Consider the following 17,698-nt stretch of genomic DNA (forward strand, 5'->3'; position numbering starts at 1 on the left):
AGAGCAAACTAATATAGGAAGAAACGTGATGCTCTTAGAAGTACTGCAAAAGAAAGAAATGGCCTTTAATGTTTTGTGGAACCCCTAAGACCAAGGCATCATTGGGTGCAATCACAATGTTAAGTACCAGCCAAACCTAGAGAGGTTGGGGTAAGCATTTTGGCATAGTGTGATGCTTTGCACCGTGATAAATATTGATTTCTTCCAAATGTGAATTTGAGGCACCAAATGATCACATTGGGCTGTCTTTTCCTCCTGGCAATAGGAACCCAGCATCCCGTGAACCTCCATATCCTAACTGCACACCTCATAGGAAGTTCCCCCAAGGCTTTTTTCAATGGAAGGCCAATTAATGATCAGAGGAGTGCTCACCATCCAATTAAGGATGACAGCTGGGGTAGGCAGCCACAGATATGGCCATCGAGATATGCTGGCAGCAGTAGGGTTGGTTAAAAAGCCTACTGGAGCATTAGCCCCCTTGGTATGCTGCCAGGAGGCCAGCTCCTCTCGCTGGTTGTACTGCAAGAGGCCATTCTGCTGACTGAGAAATTCCAATTGGTGCAGTAGAGGGAGCTTAATAGTGGTGCAACTGTGCTGGCAAACCAACAAATCTGGCCCATTGCTGGCAGCATCCTATCCCAATCTAAAATATGGATTTTTATTGAAATTCTTCTGCCTTCTCTTCTGGAAACAATGATTCATACTACTAATAATAACTTTAATTAGTGTCACAAGTAGGCTTACACTAACACCTCATTTAAGTCACTGTGAAAATCCCCTAGTCTCACCACTAGGGCCCCTGTTCGGGTACACTGAGGGAGAATTCAGAATGTACAGTTAAACTAACAGCACATTTTCGGGATTTGTGGGAGGAAACCAGAGCACCTGGAGGAAACCCACAAAGACACGGGGAGAATGTGCAGACTCCACACAGACAGTTACCCAAACCGTAATGGAACCCGGGTCCCTGGCACTGTGAAGCAACTATGATACCGTGCAGTCCAACAATGGAGCTCCATGAATGACATTAATTCCCAGTACTTTGCCCAAGTGGAAGAGTATGTGAGTAAACTATTGTCACAATCGGCTGAGGAGGGGTTGAATGGCTCCCCTCTTTTTCTGTTCCTCGTTTGGCCAAAACAGGTATTTTGATAAAATTGATGTACTTGCCAATTCAGCGTGTGTTTAACTGTTTAAGTGTTGTGATCATAAGAGACAGGGACAGGTTTTCTTGAGTTTTAACAAAGATAAATCTATCTCAATGGACTTGTAGTGGGAATGGTACAGTGATGCATATTTTATAGGAATGGGTAGACATTTTTGATCAATTTGGTAGTACATTCAAAAGTCATTTTCTTAATGTAAAGCATATTTTCATGATACTATTTTATAGCAAAGCACCAAATCCGAATCATATCCTGTATTTGACACATACACTTTCTACCATGGTGACAACTGACATTCTACCATGGTGACAACTTCTGTCTGAAAGAGAGAACCCGGGTGGCATAGTGGCGCAGTGGCTAGCACGACTGCATATGGCGCTGAGGACCCAAGTTCGATCCCAGCCCCGGGTCACTCTGTGTGGAGTATACACATTTTCCCCGTGTCTGCATGGGTTTCACCCTCACAACCCAAAGATGTGTAGGTTATGTGCATTGGTCACAGTAAATTGCCCCTTAATTGGAAAAAAAATAATTGGGTACTCTAAATTTTTTTTAAAAAGAGAGAACCTGGCAATTTTATTTACCACCTGTTGTATTGAGGGAGTTTCAAATTATTGTTTTTCCAAATAGATTTCCCTGTTGCCTTTACTAAATTTGTTAACAGTGTTCTCTGTAAGAGCCATCCATCTCTCTTTCAAATCTGCTCTTGTCACCTGTCTCAAAAAAAAATAACCCTTGACCCCTCTGCCATTGCAAACTTTCAACCCATCTCCAATTCCTTTCCTCTCCAATCCTTGAATGTGCCGATGCCTCCTAAATTTGCGCCCATCTTTCCTGGAATTCCATGTTTGAAACCCTCTACACAATTTTCCACCTTTCCCACAGTACTGAAATGGCTCTTAGCAAACTTACAAATGACATTCTACATAACATTAACAAAGCTATTCCTCATCACCCATCACTTGAGGCCATTCTCATCTATTTAATCGTAGCCAGCAGTCAGCTCTGGTGTCCTTCCAATCATGTTTTTTCTTGGTCTCTCCTGTTTCTCATTTATATGTTGTCCCTTGGTGACATCACCCAAAAACACATCTGTTTCAATATGTATGTTGACAACTCACACCTCTACCCCGCTATCGCCTCTTTTCCCAATCCCTCCACTGGTGCTAAGTTGTCAGACTGCTTGTCTGAGAACCAGCATTATATGAACAGAAATTTCCTCCAACTACATATCTGGAAGACTAAGGCCAGGATTCTCCGACCCGGTGCCGGGTCGCTCATGCCCAGACGCCAGCTTCCCCATTCTGCAGCGCCGATTTTCAGGCGCCCACAGGATTGCCGCCACGCCGGTGGCCCCCCCGGCAATTCTCCGGGCCCCAATGGGCCGAGTGGCCGACTAGTTTGGCCGAGTCCCACCGGTGTAGATTACTCAGCTCCCATACGCCGGGGGCCGTCCTGGAGGGGAGACGGGGCGAATCCAACCCCGGGGGGGGGGGGGGGGGGGGGGGGCACGGTGGCCTAGCCCGCGATCGGTGCCTAGCGATTGGTGGGCGGACTGGTTCCGTAGGGGCCTACTTTACTCCGCGCCGGGCCCCTGTAGAACTCCACCATATTGCCCGGGGGCTGGCGCGGAGAAGGGAATCCCCGCACATGCGCGGAAATACGCCGGCCGTTCCGTGAATGTGTGAACTCGCGAGGGCCGTTCCGCGCTGGCTGGAGCTGCAGGGACCACTCCAGTGCCAACCTAGCCCCCTAGGAAGGGGAGAATTCCTCATTTTCGGGGACTGTTGGTGCCGACGTGGGGATGTTGCCCTATTGTGGTGATATGAGTGGGAGCACTGCCATTGGTGCAGAGCATTGGTTTCCCATTGGCTCTGGCTGGTCATGTGTCTCTCGTCTGATTGGCTGGGACTAGTCATGTGACTGCTCACCAATTGGTCGAGAGGCAAGTAGACCCGCCTCCGAGGCGGGGTATAAGTACCCAGGTTTCCCGGCGGTCGGCCTTTCTCTGTAGTCGACCACCGGGCTAACAACTAGCTGATTAAAGCCACAGTTTGGATATTCATCGTGTCTCGCATCCAATTGATGGTACATCACCTATTATTAGAGAATCCTGCCCACAATCTATGGCCCCTGCCACAAAGTCAGGTGCCTAGCCACTGACTCCATCCTTTTCCATCGTAACTGTTTGAGAATCAACCCGACTGTTCGCAATCTCGGTGTTGTATTTGACTCCAAAGTGAACTTTCTACTTCATATCTGTGCCCAAAATAAGACCATGTATTTCCACCCCCTCAACATCACCCATCTCAGTTCTTCTCCTGCTGATGTGCTCATTCATGAATCAGTTACCCCCAGACTTGACTATTCCATTCCTGGCCAGCCTCTCTACTGCCCATCTCCCCACTCGCACCAAATATCTATTCGCCTTGTGCGTGCTGACCTACAGTGACTCCAATTAAATGAAAGCTTGATTTTAAAATTCACAAGCCACTTCATGGCCTCCCACCCCCCCCCCCCCCCCCATCCCACCCCCTCCACCTATGTAACGTCCTCCAGTCCGACAACTCTGAGATACCTACACTGTCCTAATTTTGGCTTTTTAAGCAGATTATAATTGCTCCACCATGGAGGCTGTGCCTTCAGCTGCCCAGACGCTAAACTCTGGAATTCCCTGCCCAAATGCCTCCAGCTCTACACCTTGCTTTCTTCCTTTCAAACGCTCATTAAAACCCTATCTCTTTGATCAAGCTTTTGATCATCTGCCCTAATGCCACCTTAATGTGATCTCCGCTCCCCATGCCGGGTGGGAAAATCGCCCCCTCCCCCCGGCACCCCCCGCGATTCTCCCACCCCCCGCTCGGAAGAATCGGCGCTCGCCGTTTTTCACGGCGACCGGCGATTTTCCGACCTGGATGGGCCGAGCGGCCTGCCGTTCCCGACCGATTCACGACGGCGGCAGCCACACCTGGTCGCTGCCGTCGTGAATATGGCGCCAAAAGATGGTTTGAAGCTTGTGGGGAGCAGAGAGGGGAGTGAGCACCACGGCTGTGCTCGGGAGTGGATTGGCCCGCGATCGGTGCCCACCGAACGTCGGGCCGGCGTCTCAAAGGGACGCACTCATTCCCCTCCACCACCCCGCAAGATCAAGCCGCCACGCCTTGCGGGCAGTGGAGGGGAAGACGGCAACCGTGCATGCGCGTGTTTGAGCCGTCGTGACGTCAGCCGCGCATGCGCGGGTTGGAGCCCGCCAACCTGCACATGCGCGGCTGACGTCACTTAGGCGCGCCGGCCGCATCATTCTCAGCGCGCCGCCTTGACCCAAGCGTCAAGGCCCGGCGGCCGAGAGTTACGGAGGGCCGCTCCTAGCCCCCCGGGTGGGGGTGAATAGGTGAGAGGAGCGGCCTCCGAGGCCGTCGTGAAACTCGGCCGAGTTCACGACGGCCTTCCTGATTTTTCGCGGGAGCGGAGAATTCCACCCCTGGTGTCAGATTTTGCTTTATAATGCCTCTATAACGTGCCTTGGGATATTTATAAATACAGATCTCTTCTTGTATTGCAAATGTTGAGAAATAAAACATACTTCTGATTCTCCTTTTCTGGTATTTTTGGTGTTACTTGTAAATGTCACTCCTGGGTGATATGTTGCAGGAGAGGATGCTGAAAGAAGAGACAGATTTTTGTCGAACTTCTAGTGCAGTTCAATTGATCACTGTAAAAGGCCGAGAAGAACAACTGCGGTATGAGGTTAAAAGGCACAAGGAGCTCCTGGAAACTGAGAAAAGAAAATTTAAACAACTGATGGAAAAGGTAGTTCGAGTTAATGGGAAAATAAAGCATGCAAAATAGTAACTTGTCCTGCTGGTCATATTCCTTTAAGGAGCAATAAACTCACTGGAAGCAGTATATTGATGCTTAATATTTGCTAAGATGCCCTCGCTTTTAATTTTTTTGGCTCCTCTGGCTCCTTTTTCTTGATTTCTCCATTTAATGCTCTATTCCTCAGAGAAGGCAGAGGGTATTTTTCATGAATCTCAATGTGTAACTGGCTAGTTGGTGTACCTAGGCTCCCCAAAGGCACCAATGTCTCCAAATGTTATCATTTTCCCTGTAATGAGATGCCACATGGCATCTCTCACCATGTTTACTTAGCTGACATCAATAACTAAGCAGCATAGATTTCCAGGTCCAGGTACAGTGCCAGAGGGAGTTGCATTATGCATGCCAGATTGGTTGGAGGTAACTACATTCAGAATGTCATGGTTCACCTCATTAACATTAGATTACAAGCAAAACTACAAGTTAAACCTGTTGCATTTTTGACTTCAACTTGAATGCATAGAGTGCAAAGAGCAGGCAATAAATTCCAGGCGTTCTTCAACTGACAGCAGTCTTAGTAAACTTTTTAAAATTGCGAGGACAATGGTTATAAACCTCCACAGATCTCAATGACACCCGAAGCAGGTGACTTTGTGCCATATTGTGCATAAATCTACACCAGAGCAGAGTATTACCTAACATCAATGTGGGAATTGCATATGATTGCACGGGGGCAGGACTACATAAATGAACATCAGAGGGTTTGTTAGAGGTATCACAGAAGTGATGCAAACGATCGGGAAATTTGAACAGACCAGTGTTTCAAACCAAATACACATGAATGTTTGAGAAAAAGGCTAGTTTTACTCCATAGTTATATCTCAAGGTTCCAGGAAATTCTGAGCCATAATAATGCTCAGTGTTGTTCTGATTATTCATCTGTTTCAAGATGCTGCAATTGTTAATTCCACTCCAAAAATTGATTTAGAAACAGTAATCAAGTGAGGAAAACAACTAACTTTTGCTTTTTAAGGTTGTGTTGAGATAATTAATGAGGAAGTCCTCAACCATTCTGTATCGCAAGTTAAATTGAAAAATGAATACCTGAATGGAAGGCTTCATCATGTTGTGCGTTTTGAGTAGCAGCAAGTTAGGTTGACTAAATCAGAACTTGCGCAGCTAAATCTAACTATGTCTTAAACATTTTCCCCCGAGATTCTGCTCCTTGAACAAGGGAAAACCTCTGTGGAACTGAATGAGGCCACTGTGCGTAGTCGTGTAGCTGAGACAGAAAACAGATTTGCAAATGGCAAAGAAGAGAATCTCCAGCTGAAAAGGGACAAAACTCTACTGGTTGACCTTATTACTGATTTACAGAATCAGGTATCTGATTCTTCACCTAATTATTCGCTGTCTGCAGTTATTAAAATCCAAATCAGTCCTGGTTTACATTAACGAAGCCAATCAGATTGTAAAATAATTTTATAATTTAATTAGCTACTCTCTGCTTTTGTTGCTGTCAACGGGGAAAGGATATCAAAATTAATCTTTAAATTATATGAAGTATGCGCTTTCAGCCATAGATTGCTTTTGAAAGAAATACAGAATACAAAAGATGTCATTTGGCTATAGTACTTGTGCCAATGCCAGTTCTTCAACTGGAAATTATCTTGGGCGCGATCTACCTGCCGTCCTGCCAGGATTGGGGTGGGTCGTGGCCGGCAGGCCCCGGGAGAGGCCTCCGCGGGATTCCTGACGGCCGTTACGCCTCGCAGAATCGAACGAGATCTCGCGAGACGTTGCGATCTGGGTCACAATGGGTGGGGCACAGTCCAGCAAGGTTAAGTCCATTTAAGGACCCACTTAGCCGTGCTGACACTCGATGGAACAGCCACCCAGCATCAATTGGGTCACCGAGGAGACCCCACTGCACTCCTGTATGCTTCACCTGATACCCGTGTCTTATCTATTTACTTTGTGTATTTTATGTTTGCCTAATTATGTATTTTCTTTTCATGTACGGAATGATCTGTCTGAGCTGCACGCAGAACAATACTTTTCACTGTACCTCGGTACACGTGACAATAAACCGATCCAATCCAATCCAGTCCCAGCCAAGCCCCGATTAGTACTGGACCCCACAAACTGGGACCAGGTGTACGGGCACTTGGGGGACTTTCCTCGGCAACCTGGTGGTTGGCCTCTTGCCGGGTAGGCACCCTGACACTGCTGGTGCCAGCCAGCACCTTTTCACTACCAGCCTGGCATTCTGGCAGTGTCACTTGGGCACCTTGGCAGTGCCAACTAGTTGCCACCCTGGCACTGCCAGGGGTACTTCCAGAGTGCCAAGTTGGCATTTTGCTCACGCCGGGACCAAGCCCGGGGGTGTTCTGCCCATGTGAGGTAGGGTGCGGGCGGGCTTCAGGATCAACAGGGGTCACGTTGGGGGTGGGGGGGGGGGGCGTTCAAGAGATCAGGGCACTGTTTAAAAATGGCGTCCCAATCTCTTTCTGCACTGGGGAGCTCTGTTTGTCAGAGCATCTCGTTGCAGGAAATTACGCTTGGTGCAACCTCAAGGAGGGGTCGGGGACATTCCCCGCTGGGGCCTGAAATGGCAACAGAGTGCCGTTAGATAGTGTAGTGCTTCCCAGCACTTAATCCCGCCCAGAACGGACTCTGATTTTTTTCAGTTAGATGATGTCCCTTCTTTATTTGCTCTTTCTCTGTATTTTTTGACATTATTCCTATCCAGCTACTTATCTGATTTCATCTTGAATTTTATGCAAACTTTTGCTTCAGTTCATTAATTTCCATGTTCTAACAACACGCTGAATTTCTTTAACTAAACATTCTCCTTACTTTTCCGTTGTCATGGAGGCTTTAAAAGGTGTTTCATCAAGTTATCCATGAACAATGTGTGTGTGTTTTCTTACCCATGGAGTGAGGAATTCAATTTAAAATAACCAGCAACAAAGCCTTATTACTTACAAATGAAACAGTTACTTTATTTCACTCTATTGCTCTGGAAGTTACTTCAGAAAATATAAAATTACAAACACATACATACAAACACACACAAAGTTCAGTTACAAATGATGACAAAACGGCACTTCGAAAAATTGGACCAGTTACATCTATATTCAGTGCAGGTGTGATAGTTTTGAATTGAGATTTTACATTTGTCTGAAGAGAAGGCTTGAAGTTGTAGGATTGTCTCTGCACCAGCATGGATTCCACTGTTGAATTGCCAGAGTTAGCTTAGTAAATGGAATCAGGTAGAGCAGTGGGGGGGGGGGGGGGGGGGGGGGGAGTGGGGGGAGAGAAAGAGAAAGAGAGAGGAGTTGCCCTTTTTTTAACCTGGTTGGTTGATTACAGAACTTCAGTGGCTGTACTTGTTGGTCCTTCATTTCCGGTGTTGAAGCTCCTGTCTGCTTCTGTAAATTCGCTCAGCTTCCTGCCCTCTTTAATGCTTTTTGCAGGATGTTTACTGTTATTGTGACCTGTGCAAAATGCCAAGTCATCTCCCAAATAAGGCATCAACACTTCAAACGGCCCGTCTCCCACCTGTGGTTTGTCTCTTGCACTCCTACTCGACACATCAACAAAACTTCATATCCCCTGGACAAGAGCATAGTGAACCATTAATAAATTAAGGATTGTCTTTTGTGCTCTTGGAAGAGGAAGGCAATTCTGAAGTCTACAATTTGTCTGGTAACGAAGGGTCATTTTCAGGACAGTCCCCAAAGACAGTCCAAGGTTTTTTCATAGAACAGTACAGCACAGAACAGGCCCTTCGACCCTCGATGTTGTGCCGAGCAATGATCACCCTACTTAAACCCACGTAACCCGTAACCCAACAATCCCCCCATTAACCTTACACTACGAGCAATTTAGCATGGCCAATCCACCTAACCCGCACATCTTTGGACTGTGGGAGGAAACCGGAGCACCCGGAGGAAACCCACGCACACACAGGGAGGACGTGCAGACTCCACACAGACAGTGACCCAGCCGGGAATCGAACCTGGGACCCTGGAGCTGTGAAGCATTTTGTTAATGTTACCTTCAGAACAGTATTTTTCTAAACATTTGTAATATCATAACTGCACACCATAACATTATTGATAATCCTTAGTCTCTGCCCTCCTGTTACATATTTCTGAAAGCCTTTCATGATTTGAAAGTCATAGAATCATAGAATTTACAGTGCAGAAGGAGCCATTCGGCCCATCGATTCTGCACTGACCCTTGGAAAGAGCACCCTACAAAAGCCCACGCGCCTACCCTATCCCCACACCTCCCCGTAACCCCAACTAACCTCTTTTGGACACGAAGAACAATTTAGCATAGCCAATCCACCTAACCTGCACATCTTTCGACTGTGGGAGGAAACTGGAGCACCGGGAGGAAACCCACGGGGAGAATGTGCAGACTCCGCACAGACAGTGACACAGCCGGGAATCGAATCTCGGACCGTGGATCTGTGAAGCAACTGTGCTGCCCGTAAAGCCTCAGTTACAGCCATTCCTTAACGTTCGCTTTTCCAGTGAAGCAAACCTCAATTCATAAACTGTTCTTCACAGCTATAACTCTTCATTCCTGGTTCATTCCAATAATCTTCACTGTACTTTATCCCTGACCTTAATGTATAGTATTTCAAACAAAAAAGTGCCCAGAACTGCTCACAAGTCTAACCAAAATAATATCTTGGTGAAAACTCATCAGAACGAAAACTCATCAGAACTTCCTTCCTTTTATATTCATTTCCATTTCGTATCATGCCATATTGGCACTTCAGAGATTTAAACACACACTCCATGCTGACACATCAGTTTGAAGGAAGTGCTGCACTGGCAGATGTTCAATCATTGCTTCCTTGCTTTTTGTGCAACCTTGCTATGTGTAATTTGGCTGCTATGTTTCCTACCTTAAAATAGCGTTTACACTTCAAAAATACTTAATTGGCTGTAAAGTGCTTTGGGACATCCTGAGACCGTGAGATGATGAGGAAATGATCAGTAAATCTGTTTTCTTTTTAAAGCAATGTTGGTTGAGAGATCAGTATTGGCCAGAACACCAGGGGAAACCCCTACTCTTCTCCAGAATAGTTACATCCACTTGACTGAACCGAGTCTCTCAAGTTGAACTTACACCCTTAGGTTTCTGACTGAGGCGGGAGTGCTAAAAACTGAGCCACAGGGTGGCATGTTGCACAGTGGGACTGCAGCGCTGAGGACCCGGGTTCGAATCCCGGCCCAGGGTCACTGTCCGTGTGGAGTTTGCACATTCTCCCCGTGTTTGCGTGGGTTTCATCCCCACAACCCAAAGATATGCAGGCTAGGTGGATTGGCCACGCTAAATTGCCCCTTAATTGGAAAAAACAATTGGGTACTCTAAATTTATTTTACAAAATATTTTTAGAAACTGAGCCATGGATGACATCATGGGCGGAATTTTCTGACAAATGGCAAAGCATCAGGTTCTGACTGAAACCTGATATGTTTCTCTGTGGAAACACAGCCAGGTTTTTGCTCTCCATCCTCTGACACTTGGTCAGAAGAAAATAAATCAGTTGGCATGTTTTGCGCCATCACCCTGGCAAGATGGGACCTCATGGAGCCAGCAGGTGCAGCTGCACACCGATCGGAGTGCCATCTGCCCGATCTGCGCTGAAAATATACTCTCCCACCCACCCCTTACCCTCCTCCCCACAGCCATGGAGGATCCCACTGTGGTATTTGTGTTGCTAATTTTAGGATGGTTGGCGCAGTGGTCACAAAGACAACAAATAGCTTCAAATTGAACAAAGCTATAAATTTATTTACACTACTTAATTGGATTTGACGCATACTCCTATACAATACAGTTGATAATAAACATATAATCTACACTCATCTACTACTAATCTCTACACTATTAAATCAACTATGATCTGCTCTCACTCACATTATCTTTACTTCAGTCCATTCTCTAGCTTTCTCCTCAATCTCCCTCCCCACAAGGCTTAGCATCAATGCCTTATATAGTAACCTCCCTCTAGTGGTTGATTAGGCATTACATAAAACCTTACAGTTCTCTACATTTATGATAATGTCACACCCACCACCCCTCACAAGCTTTGGGGTGATCCCCCCCCCCACCCCCACCACCACATAAGTATTGAAGGGGCACACTGCCCCCCCCCCCCACACACACTCTGCACGCCCATGCATTCTTCACGCAGCACGACTCCCCACCTCTACACCCACCACACATAAGGGGAAACACCGTCTTCCCCCCAATGAAGAAGGGCTTGCCACCGGCACCGCTTCTTCTCAGTAGCCCCTCTTGCTGCCCTCTGACATTGCTAAGGTGTCAGGGGCACTGCCCATTTTCATTTGGAAAATATTGTAACACTACTTATTTGGTACACCTCCTACAGTACTTTAAAAGATCTTTGGAAAATTGCAGTAAGTTTGTCTGCTGACTCTTCCCCAATCTCAATCCGTGTTGCAGGGTGCATACAGTCGAAATCTAATACTACTTTTAAATCCATTAACTTTTAAAATACAGTTTTCCTTTTGAACTTGATCACCAGTAGTGGCCCTTCCACATCCACCTCAGATAAATTTAGAATTCCACTTGTGTACAAATTATGGTTACATACTTACTGAGTATCTATCTCTGCTGCTAATGTCCCTCTTTATCCCTTCTTGGACCATCCTTTTATTTAGAGCTAATAAAAACATTTCCTAGTTCTCTTTGTATTGACTGGCAATCTAGTCTAATTCTCACTCTTACCATTGCTAATTTCACTTTTCGTTTCCTTTCTATATTAATTCATCTATATTTATCATGTACCTCTTGTTTGAAACGTAATGTTTGCTCTGATCTCTCTTTCTGCATAGCCTTTGAGCTTTTGTGTCTAATTAGAATGTATTTAACCTGATTTATTTGTCTTATATTTAAATATCTGCGAATGTAGCTCTCCAATTTGATTTGCCTTTTTTTGTACAACCAATTAACCCGTGCTGAATCCCCTCTCATTTCACTTAATTACTTAATTTCCCATCCAACACGATTACTTTTGACTAAAACTTCCAGAGATATAATCTCAAATGATGTAAAGCAGAACACACATTTAGCACAAATATATTTGGGCAGGATTCATGTATGCCAGATTCCAGCTCCAGTATGTATTTTCACTGAGGCTTGAGCTGAGCTGCCGCAATCATGGTCCATGAAGTCAAAGAGGCAATAGACAGGGGATGCATTTCCCACATTGACAATTTCATTTGTTGTATCTCCCCTCTGCCAACTGATTCTAGATCCTTGGAATACCTTTTGTTCAAGGGCCCACCTGAGTTCCAGGTTGGGGTCATGGTATGGAAGAAGCTGGAAATTGTTTTTATTATTGTTTGTATTATTTGTAGTTGCCTCTTTGTGGAGATGGAGAGGTAATAATTTTTTCTGACGAGGCTGTCAGCAGATCCCCAAGAAACCAGCTGGCAGTGCCAGTGTGCCAGTACCACAGCCAGGCTGGCAGCGCTAGGATGTCCGGATGCCTATTGGCACTGCCAGGGATTTCAGGAGGATCGCTGCCAGGTAAAGGGGAGTAGTGAAGGGGGATCAAAAATGGTGGGGTGAGGGCTGAAAGGAGGGGTGGGGAGATGGGGGCAGCCAGACAAAATGGCACCCGATCTATGAGGAGCCTTTTGGCTCGCCAGCAGGAAATCCTTCAAAAGTGCGGCTTTGGTGGGGAGAATCTTCCCAAGGCCAAAATAAAAAAGGTAATGTGCCGTTGAAGAGCAAGATGTTTAGAGCCGAGAAACACTCCGCTAAATGTGCCATTCAGTGGACTTAAGTCTCTGAATCGCGGCCATAATTTGTAAATATGTTGGAATCAAATATTTCCAAAACTGATACACAAGCTTTTTTGATATAAAGTAATCAAAGCTGATAATATTTTAAATTCCTGTAATGTTTAATGTAATATACACTCCAAAGAACAGACTTCAGTTGCCAACAAGTAGATCAAGAGCTCCTTTTTGCTTGATTAAGCAATTTATTTCACTTAGCATCAATTATAAAAAAGGTATCTTAAGTGAACGATCAATGACAATTGAACCAGCATTAGACATAAACAGAAGCCTATATTACTTACCCCCATTATGATTTGAAAGCTTCAAAGTGCCTGAAAGAACAGAGTAGATTAGGAAATTATTTTTTTTTGTCTGTAATAAATACAGTAAGAATGCCACTTTCTACCATCACCACTACAGCAGATACCTGCAGATGCAGCTATGCAGCTGTTAACAAAGCATTTTCGGGACTTATTGTGCAGTGGATCGAAGCTGGAAAAAGAAACATCCCTGCATCCAACAGATATTTAAGTGAAGGCCATTAAAGGTACTAGATACATTTACCATGATGAGACAGCAACAGCAGCTAAGTGCAGACTGAACCTGTTTCACTTAAGGTTCTGTCTCTTCACAGGGGAGATTAAAAGTAAAGCTAAGGGAGCTTCCGATAATTCAGACTCCATAAATTTTCTTTCATAAGATAGATAAGGGATAGAGAAGTAAAATTCAATCCATCTTAGTTTATTTTTCCAGTGCAGAAAAAAAATCATAGCATTCAATTCTCAATTGTCTCTGGTTCTTACCTGGCTATCGATTTAAACGTCTGAACAACTGCATTCACCCTGGAAACAGAAGACACTGTAAAATAAATAAACTTTCCCCCCACATTTCACACCACAAATATCAAAAACTAATTGCTAAACTGTTCCTGAATCTGAAAAAAAGGTTTCACAAGTTACTTTGAGTTTTATGCACTTACACTCACAAGAGGTTGGCTTGACCAGACAACTGCTGCAATCCATAGGTACAAAATCTTCGGGGTCAACCTTGTTTCCTGTGATGGATTTCATAGTTTGTAACTCAGGTAGAAATAGCTGGATGCTTAGAAAATTGGAAGGTTCAGTAAGTGTTAAGTAACTAGAACTGTAGCATGATTGTTAGTTATTGAACTAGTATTCTCAGCAATCATAGAATTTACAGTGCAGAAGGAGGTCATTCGGCCCATCGAGTCTGCACCGGTCCTTGCCCTACCTTTTTTTAAAAACGTATTTTATTACAAACATGTATCAAAGCAGGTTACAGCAAGTAAACACCCCAGGAAGCATACATCCCAACAATCAACTATACAACCTGTAGAGATTCCACCCCCCCCCCCCCCCCCCAAACACCCCTGTGATGAATAACTCCTCAAACGCTCACAAACGTCCCCCACTTTTTCTCAATCTCCATTGCTGAGCCCCTTAACTCGTACTTTATCTTCTCTAACCACAGGAAGTCGTACAGGTCACCCAACCATGCTGCTACCCCTGGTGGCGATGCCGACCGCCACTCCAGCAAAATTCGCCGCCGTGCAATCAGAGCAGTGAAGGCCACAACATCGGCTTTCCTCCTCTCCATGGCTTCTCTGAAACCCCAAATATTGCCACCAAAGGTTCCAGGTCCACCTCCTCCTCCACTATCCTGGCTAAGACCAGGAACACTCCTGCCCAGAATCTTCCCAATTTTTCGCAACCCCAAAACATGATTCGCTGGCCTCCGCCTACACCTCTCTCACTCATCTGCTACCCCCTGAAAGAACCCACTCATTCTCGCCCTAGTCATATGCACACTGTGCACCACCTTAAACTGTATCAGGCTCATCCTTGCACAAGAGGAGGTCCCGTTTCCCCTTCGCAGTGCCTCACTCCATACTCCCCAATTGATCTCCATTCCCAACTACGCTTCCCATTTCTCCTTGATCTTCACCACACGCTCACCTTCCTGTTTCCCCAGCCACTTATATATATCCCCAATTTTTCCCTCCCCTTCCACATCCGGAAGCAGCAGTCACTCCAGCAGGGTGTATCCCGGCAACCTAGAGAACCTCCTCCAGACCTTTCGTGCAAAGTCCCTACCCTGAAGATACCAGAACTCACTGCCCCTAGGCAGCTTACCCTCTCCCTTAGCTCCTCCAGACTGGCAAACTCTTCCTCCAAATACAAATCCCTCACCTTGACCAGCCCCACTTCCCTCCAGCTCCTACTATCCATCCCCGCCCCAGCTCAAACCCATGATTCTCACACAGCGGCATTAGCGCCGACATCCCTTCCATCCTAAAACGCCTCCTCAGCTGATTCCATATCTTCAGCACGGACTGCATCACTGGGCTCCCTAAATATCTACTCGGAGCCATTGGCAATGCTGCCATCACCATAGCCCTCAAACTAGACCCCTCAAAGATTCCTCCTGCATCCTAACCCACTCTACCCCTTCTCCTTCCCACCACCGCCACACCTTGTCCACATGGTGTTGTCACTTGCTTCTCCCAGACGGATCTCGCTGCCGTTGTCGTCTCGCGCTCACCTCCGCTTCAGCCGTTCTTCCCGTCTTTCGCCTGTATTCTCCTTGTTCTCTGTTCCTGTAAATCCCAAGTTTGTTGTTGTTTCCCGTGCCCTCCTTCCGGCTATCATTTCCCTGCCTCCCCCCCCCCCCTCCCCCGCCTCTGTAGCAGGGTCCTCCCCACCCTCGGCACCTTCCCCGCCCGTACAAAGTCAGAAATGATTGTGAAGTGCACCCTACCGGAGCCCAAGTTCTACCTTGGCAGCTGGGAAATGTAAATTCAATTAATTAAATAAAGCTGGAATAAAAAGCTAATAGTGGTGATGATGAAACTACCAGATTGTCATTAAACATCAATTTAGTTCAATTACTAAAAATAGCAGGTGACTGGAATGGGGTGGGAATCCCGGAATCGGGTCCTGCACACGATTTTTAAGCCTACCTACCTCTGATCCAACATAGAAAAAGGCATGAAAATCTGGCCCTTGATTTATCGTGCTTGATCACTATTAAGGTTGACTATTAAGATTGGAGGGAAAGTTGAAAACCTACCCCATTATATCCAAAGTGTGGGGCTAATACATTTTATGATTATTGACTTCTATTGTCGACTAAAGTTTACATGATTAAAATTAACTCAGTCAAATGCTGTAGAGGAATTTTGTTCTTGATCAATTGCATTCATCAAAATTGAAATGTTACAGAATAAACATTGAAAATTGGTATTTACATGCTACAGATTTCAATTTTTTCAACACAGCTTTCAAATAAAGAGGAAGAGCTCTCCCGAATCTACTCGGAAATACAATTGTTTGATCAGGACATCACCACTCTGAAATCCCAGAATGCTCTGCAACAGTCCCTCCACTTTGAAAAATGGCAGGAACTCTCGGGAGTGTCCAGCTCTATGATGGAATTAACTGGGCCAATGAAGAGATGCATTAAAACCAAGGCTGACTAAGAATTGGGTCAGTGTACATATGATTTACAGCAAGATATGGATGAAATAAATAAGCAAAAATCTTTGTATCTTGAAATACATTCATAAGAATTTTTCCTTTGAAAACTAACTTTATTTAGCAATTTATGCCAACTCTGCTTTTTTTGTTTATATAACACCAGTAAACCATAACAAATAATGTTGCTTTGTTTTGCTCCCTTAAGTCCTAGTGATCCAGATTTGAGTATATTTGGTGAATAAATGATTTAGCCAGTCATTACCAGAGCTGACTGGACCGCATTAATGCCTATCTGACCTTTCCCTCCTTTAACAATTAATGAAATGAAATGAAATGAAAATCGCTTATTGTCACGAGTAGACTTCAACGAAGTTACTGTGAAAAGCCCCTAGTCGCCACATTCCGGCGCCTGTCCGGGGAGGCTGGTACGGGAATCGAACCGTGCTGCTGGCCTGCTTGGTCTGCTTTAAAAGCCAGCGATTTAGCCGAGTGAGCTAAACCAGCTAACTCAGTCAAATTCTGTACATCCCATTGGGGATGGGGCTGGGGAGTGGGCCTGAGTGGGATGCATTTTCAGAGGGTCATTTAGACTTGGTGGGCCGAATGGCCTCCTTCGCACTGTAGGGATTCTATAATTCTATGAACATTGTAGTTAGTTACACAGCACGGTACTTGAGATCCATTCAACTGTGAAGAGAAATGAAATTAAACAATCCAGACAGCTAGTTGTGTGCAAGCTGTCAATCACAGCCTACTACAAGCAATGTCCCGCTGATGTGAATGAAAGCCTTGCAGAAGGGGATGGTTTAGCACAATGGGCTAAACAGCTGGCTTGTAATGCAGAACAATGCCAGCAGCGCGGGTTCAATTCCCATTCTGGCCTCCCCGACCAGGCGCCGGAATATGGCGACTAGGGGCTTTTTCACAGTAACTTCATTGAAACCCACTTGTGGCAATAAGCTATTATTATTATTATTTTCAAAGATCTGAGGGGGTTCAAACCCTAGAGATGTGGTTTTCGTTTTCTAAGAATTTATAGCTGCTGCTTCCTCTGCCTGAGCCAGCAGGTGTACTGCACAGATGAGTTTTAAAGCAGTGATATTTGGCTTACAGGTAGGGGTGGCTGCTGGGGGTTATTATGAAGGATCTCTTGTGGGGTCTCTGGTGGAGGGGCTCTCTTATGGATGGGTCTGGTGGCAGTCTCTCTTATGTGGGTCTCTGGCTGGGGGGGAACTAATGGGGGGGGGGGGGTTATGGTGGGTGATGAGGTTGGCAGGATTTGCATTGTGGGGGGGGGGGGGGGGGAGGGAGCCCTCCAAAGGACTTTGGGAGAACCCACCTTTAAGACTTAGTCCAGTGACCCATTTTGAAGTTC

At 45.6% G+C, this 17,698-nt stretch overlaps 1 protein-coding gene across 6 annotated transcripts in view; it reads left to right on the forward strand.

Annotated features, from left to right (window-relative positions):
* Positions 1-16,584, forward strand: part of LOC119967340 (early endosome antigen 1-like) — a 64,984-nt gene extending 48,400 nt beyond the window's left edge. For 4 of the 6 annotated variants that reach the window (XM_038799729.1, XM_038799734.1, XM_038799733.1 and 1 more), the window contains 3 exons: positions 4,818-4,976; positions 6,201-6,368; positions 16,104-16,584. In XM_038799729.1, the coding sequence (XP_038655657.1) occupies positions 4,818-4,976; positions 6,201-6,368; positions 16,104-16,325 (549 nt within the window). In that variant the 3' untranslated portion in view covers positions 16,326-16,584. The remainder of the gene's footprint in view (positions 1-4,817; positions 4,977-6,200; positions 6,369-16,103) is intronic. The other 2 variants (XM_038799731.1, XM_038799732.1) reach the window with 2 other exon arrangements.
* Positions 16,585-17,698: the final 1,114 nt, after the last annotated feature.

Source organism: Scyliorhinus canicula, chromosome 6, assembly GCF_902713615.1.
Source record: "Scyliorhinus canicula chromosome 6, sScyCan1.1, whole genome shotgun sequence".
NCBI classification, from domain to species: domain Eukaryota; kingdom Metazoa; phylum Chordata; class Chondrichthyes; order Carcharhiniformes; family Scyliorhinidae; genus Scyliorhinus; species Scyliorhinus canicula.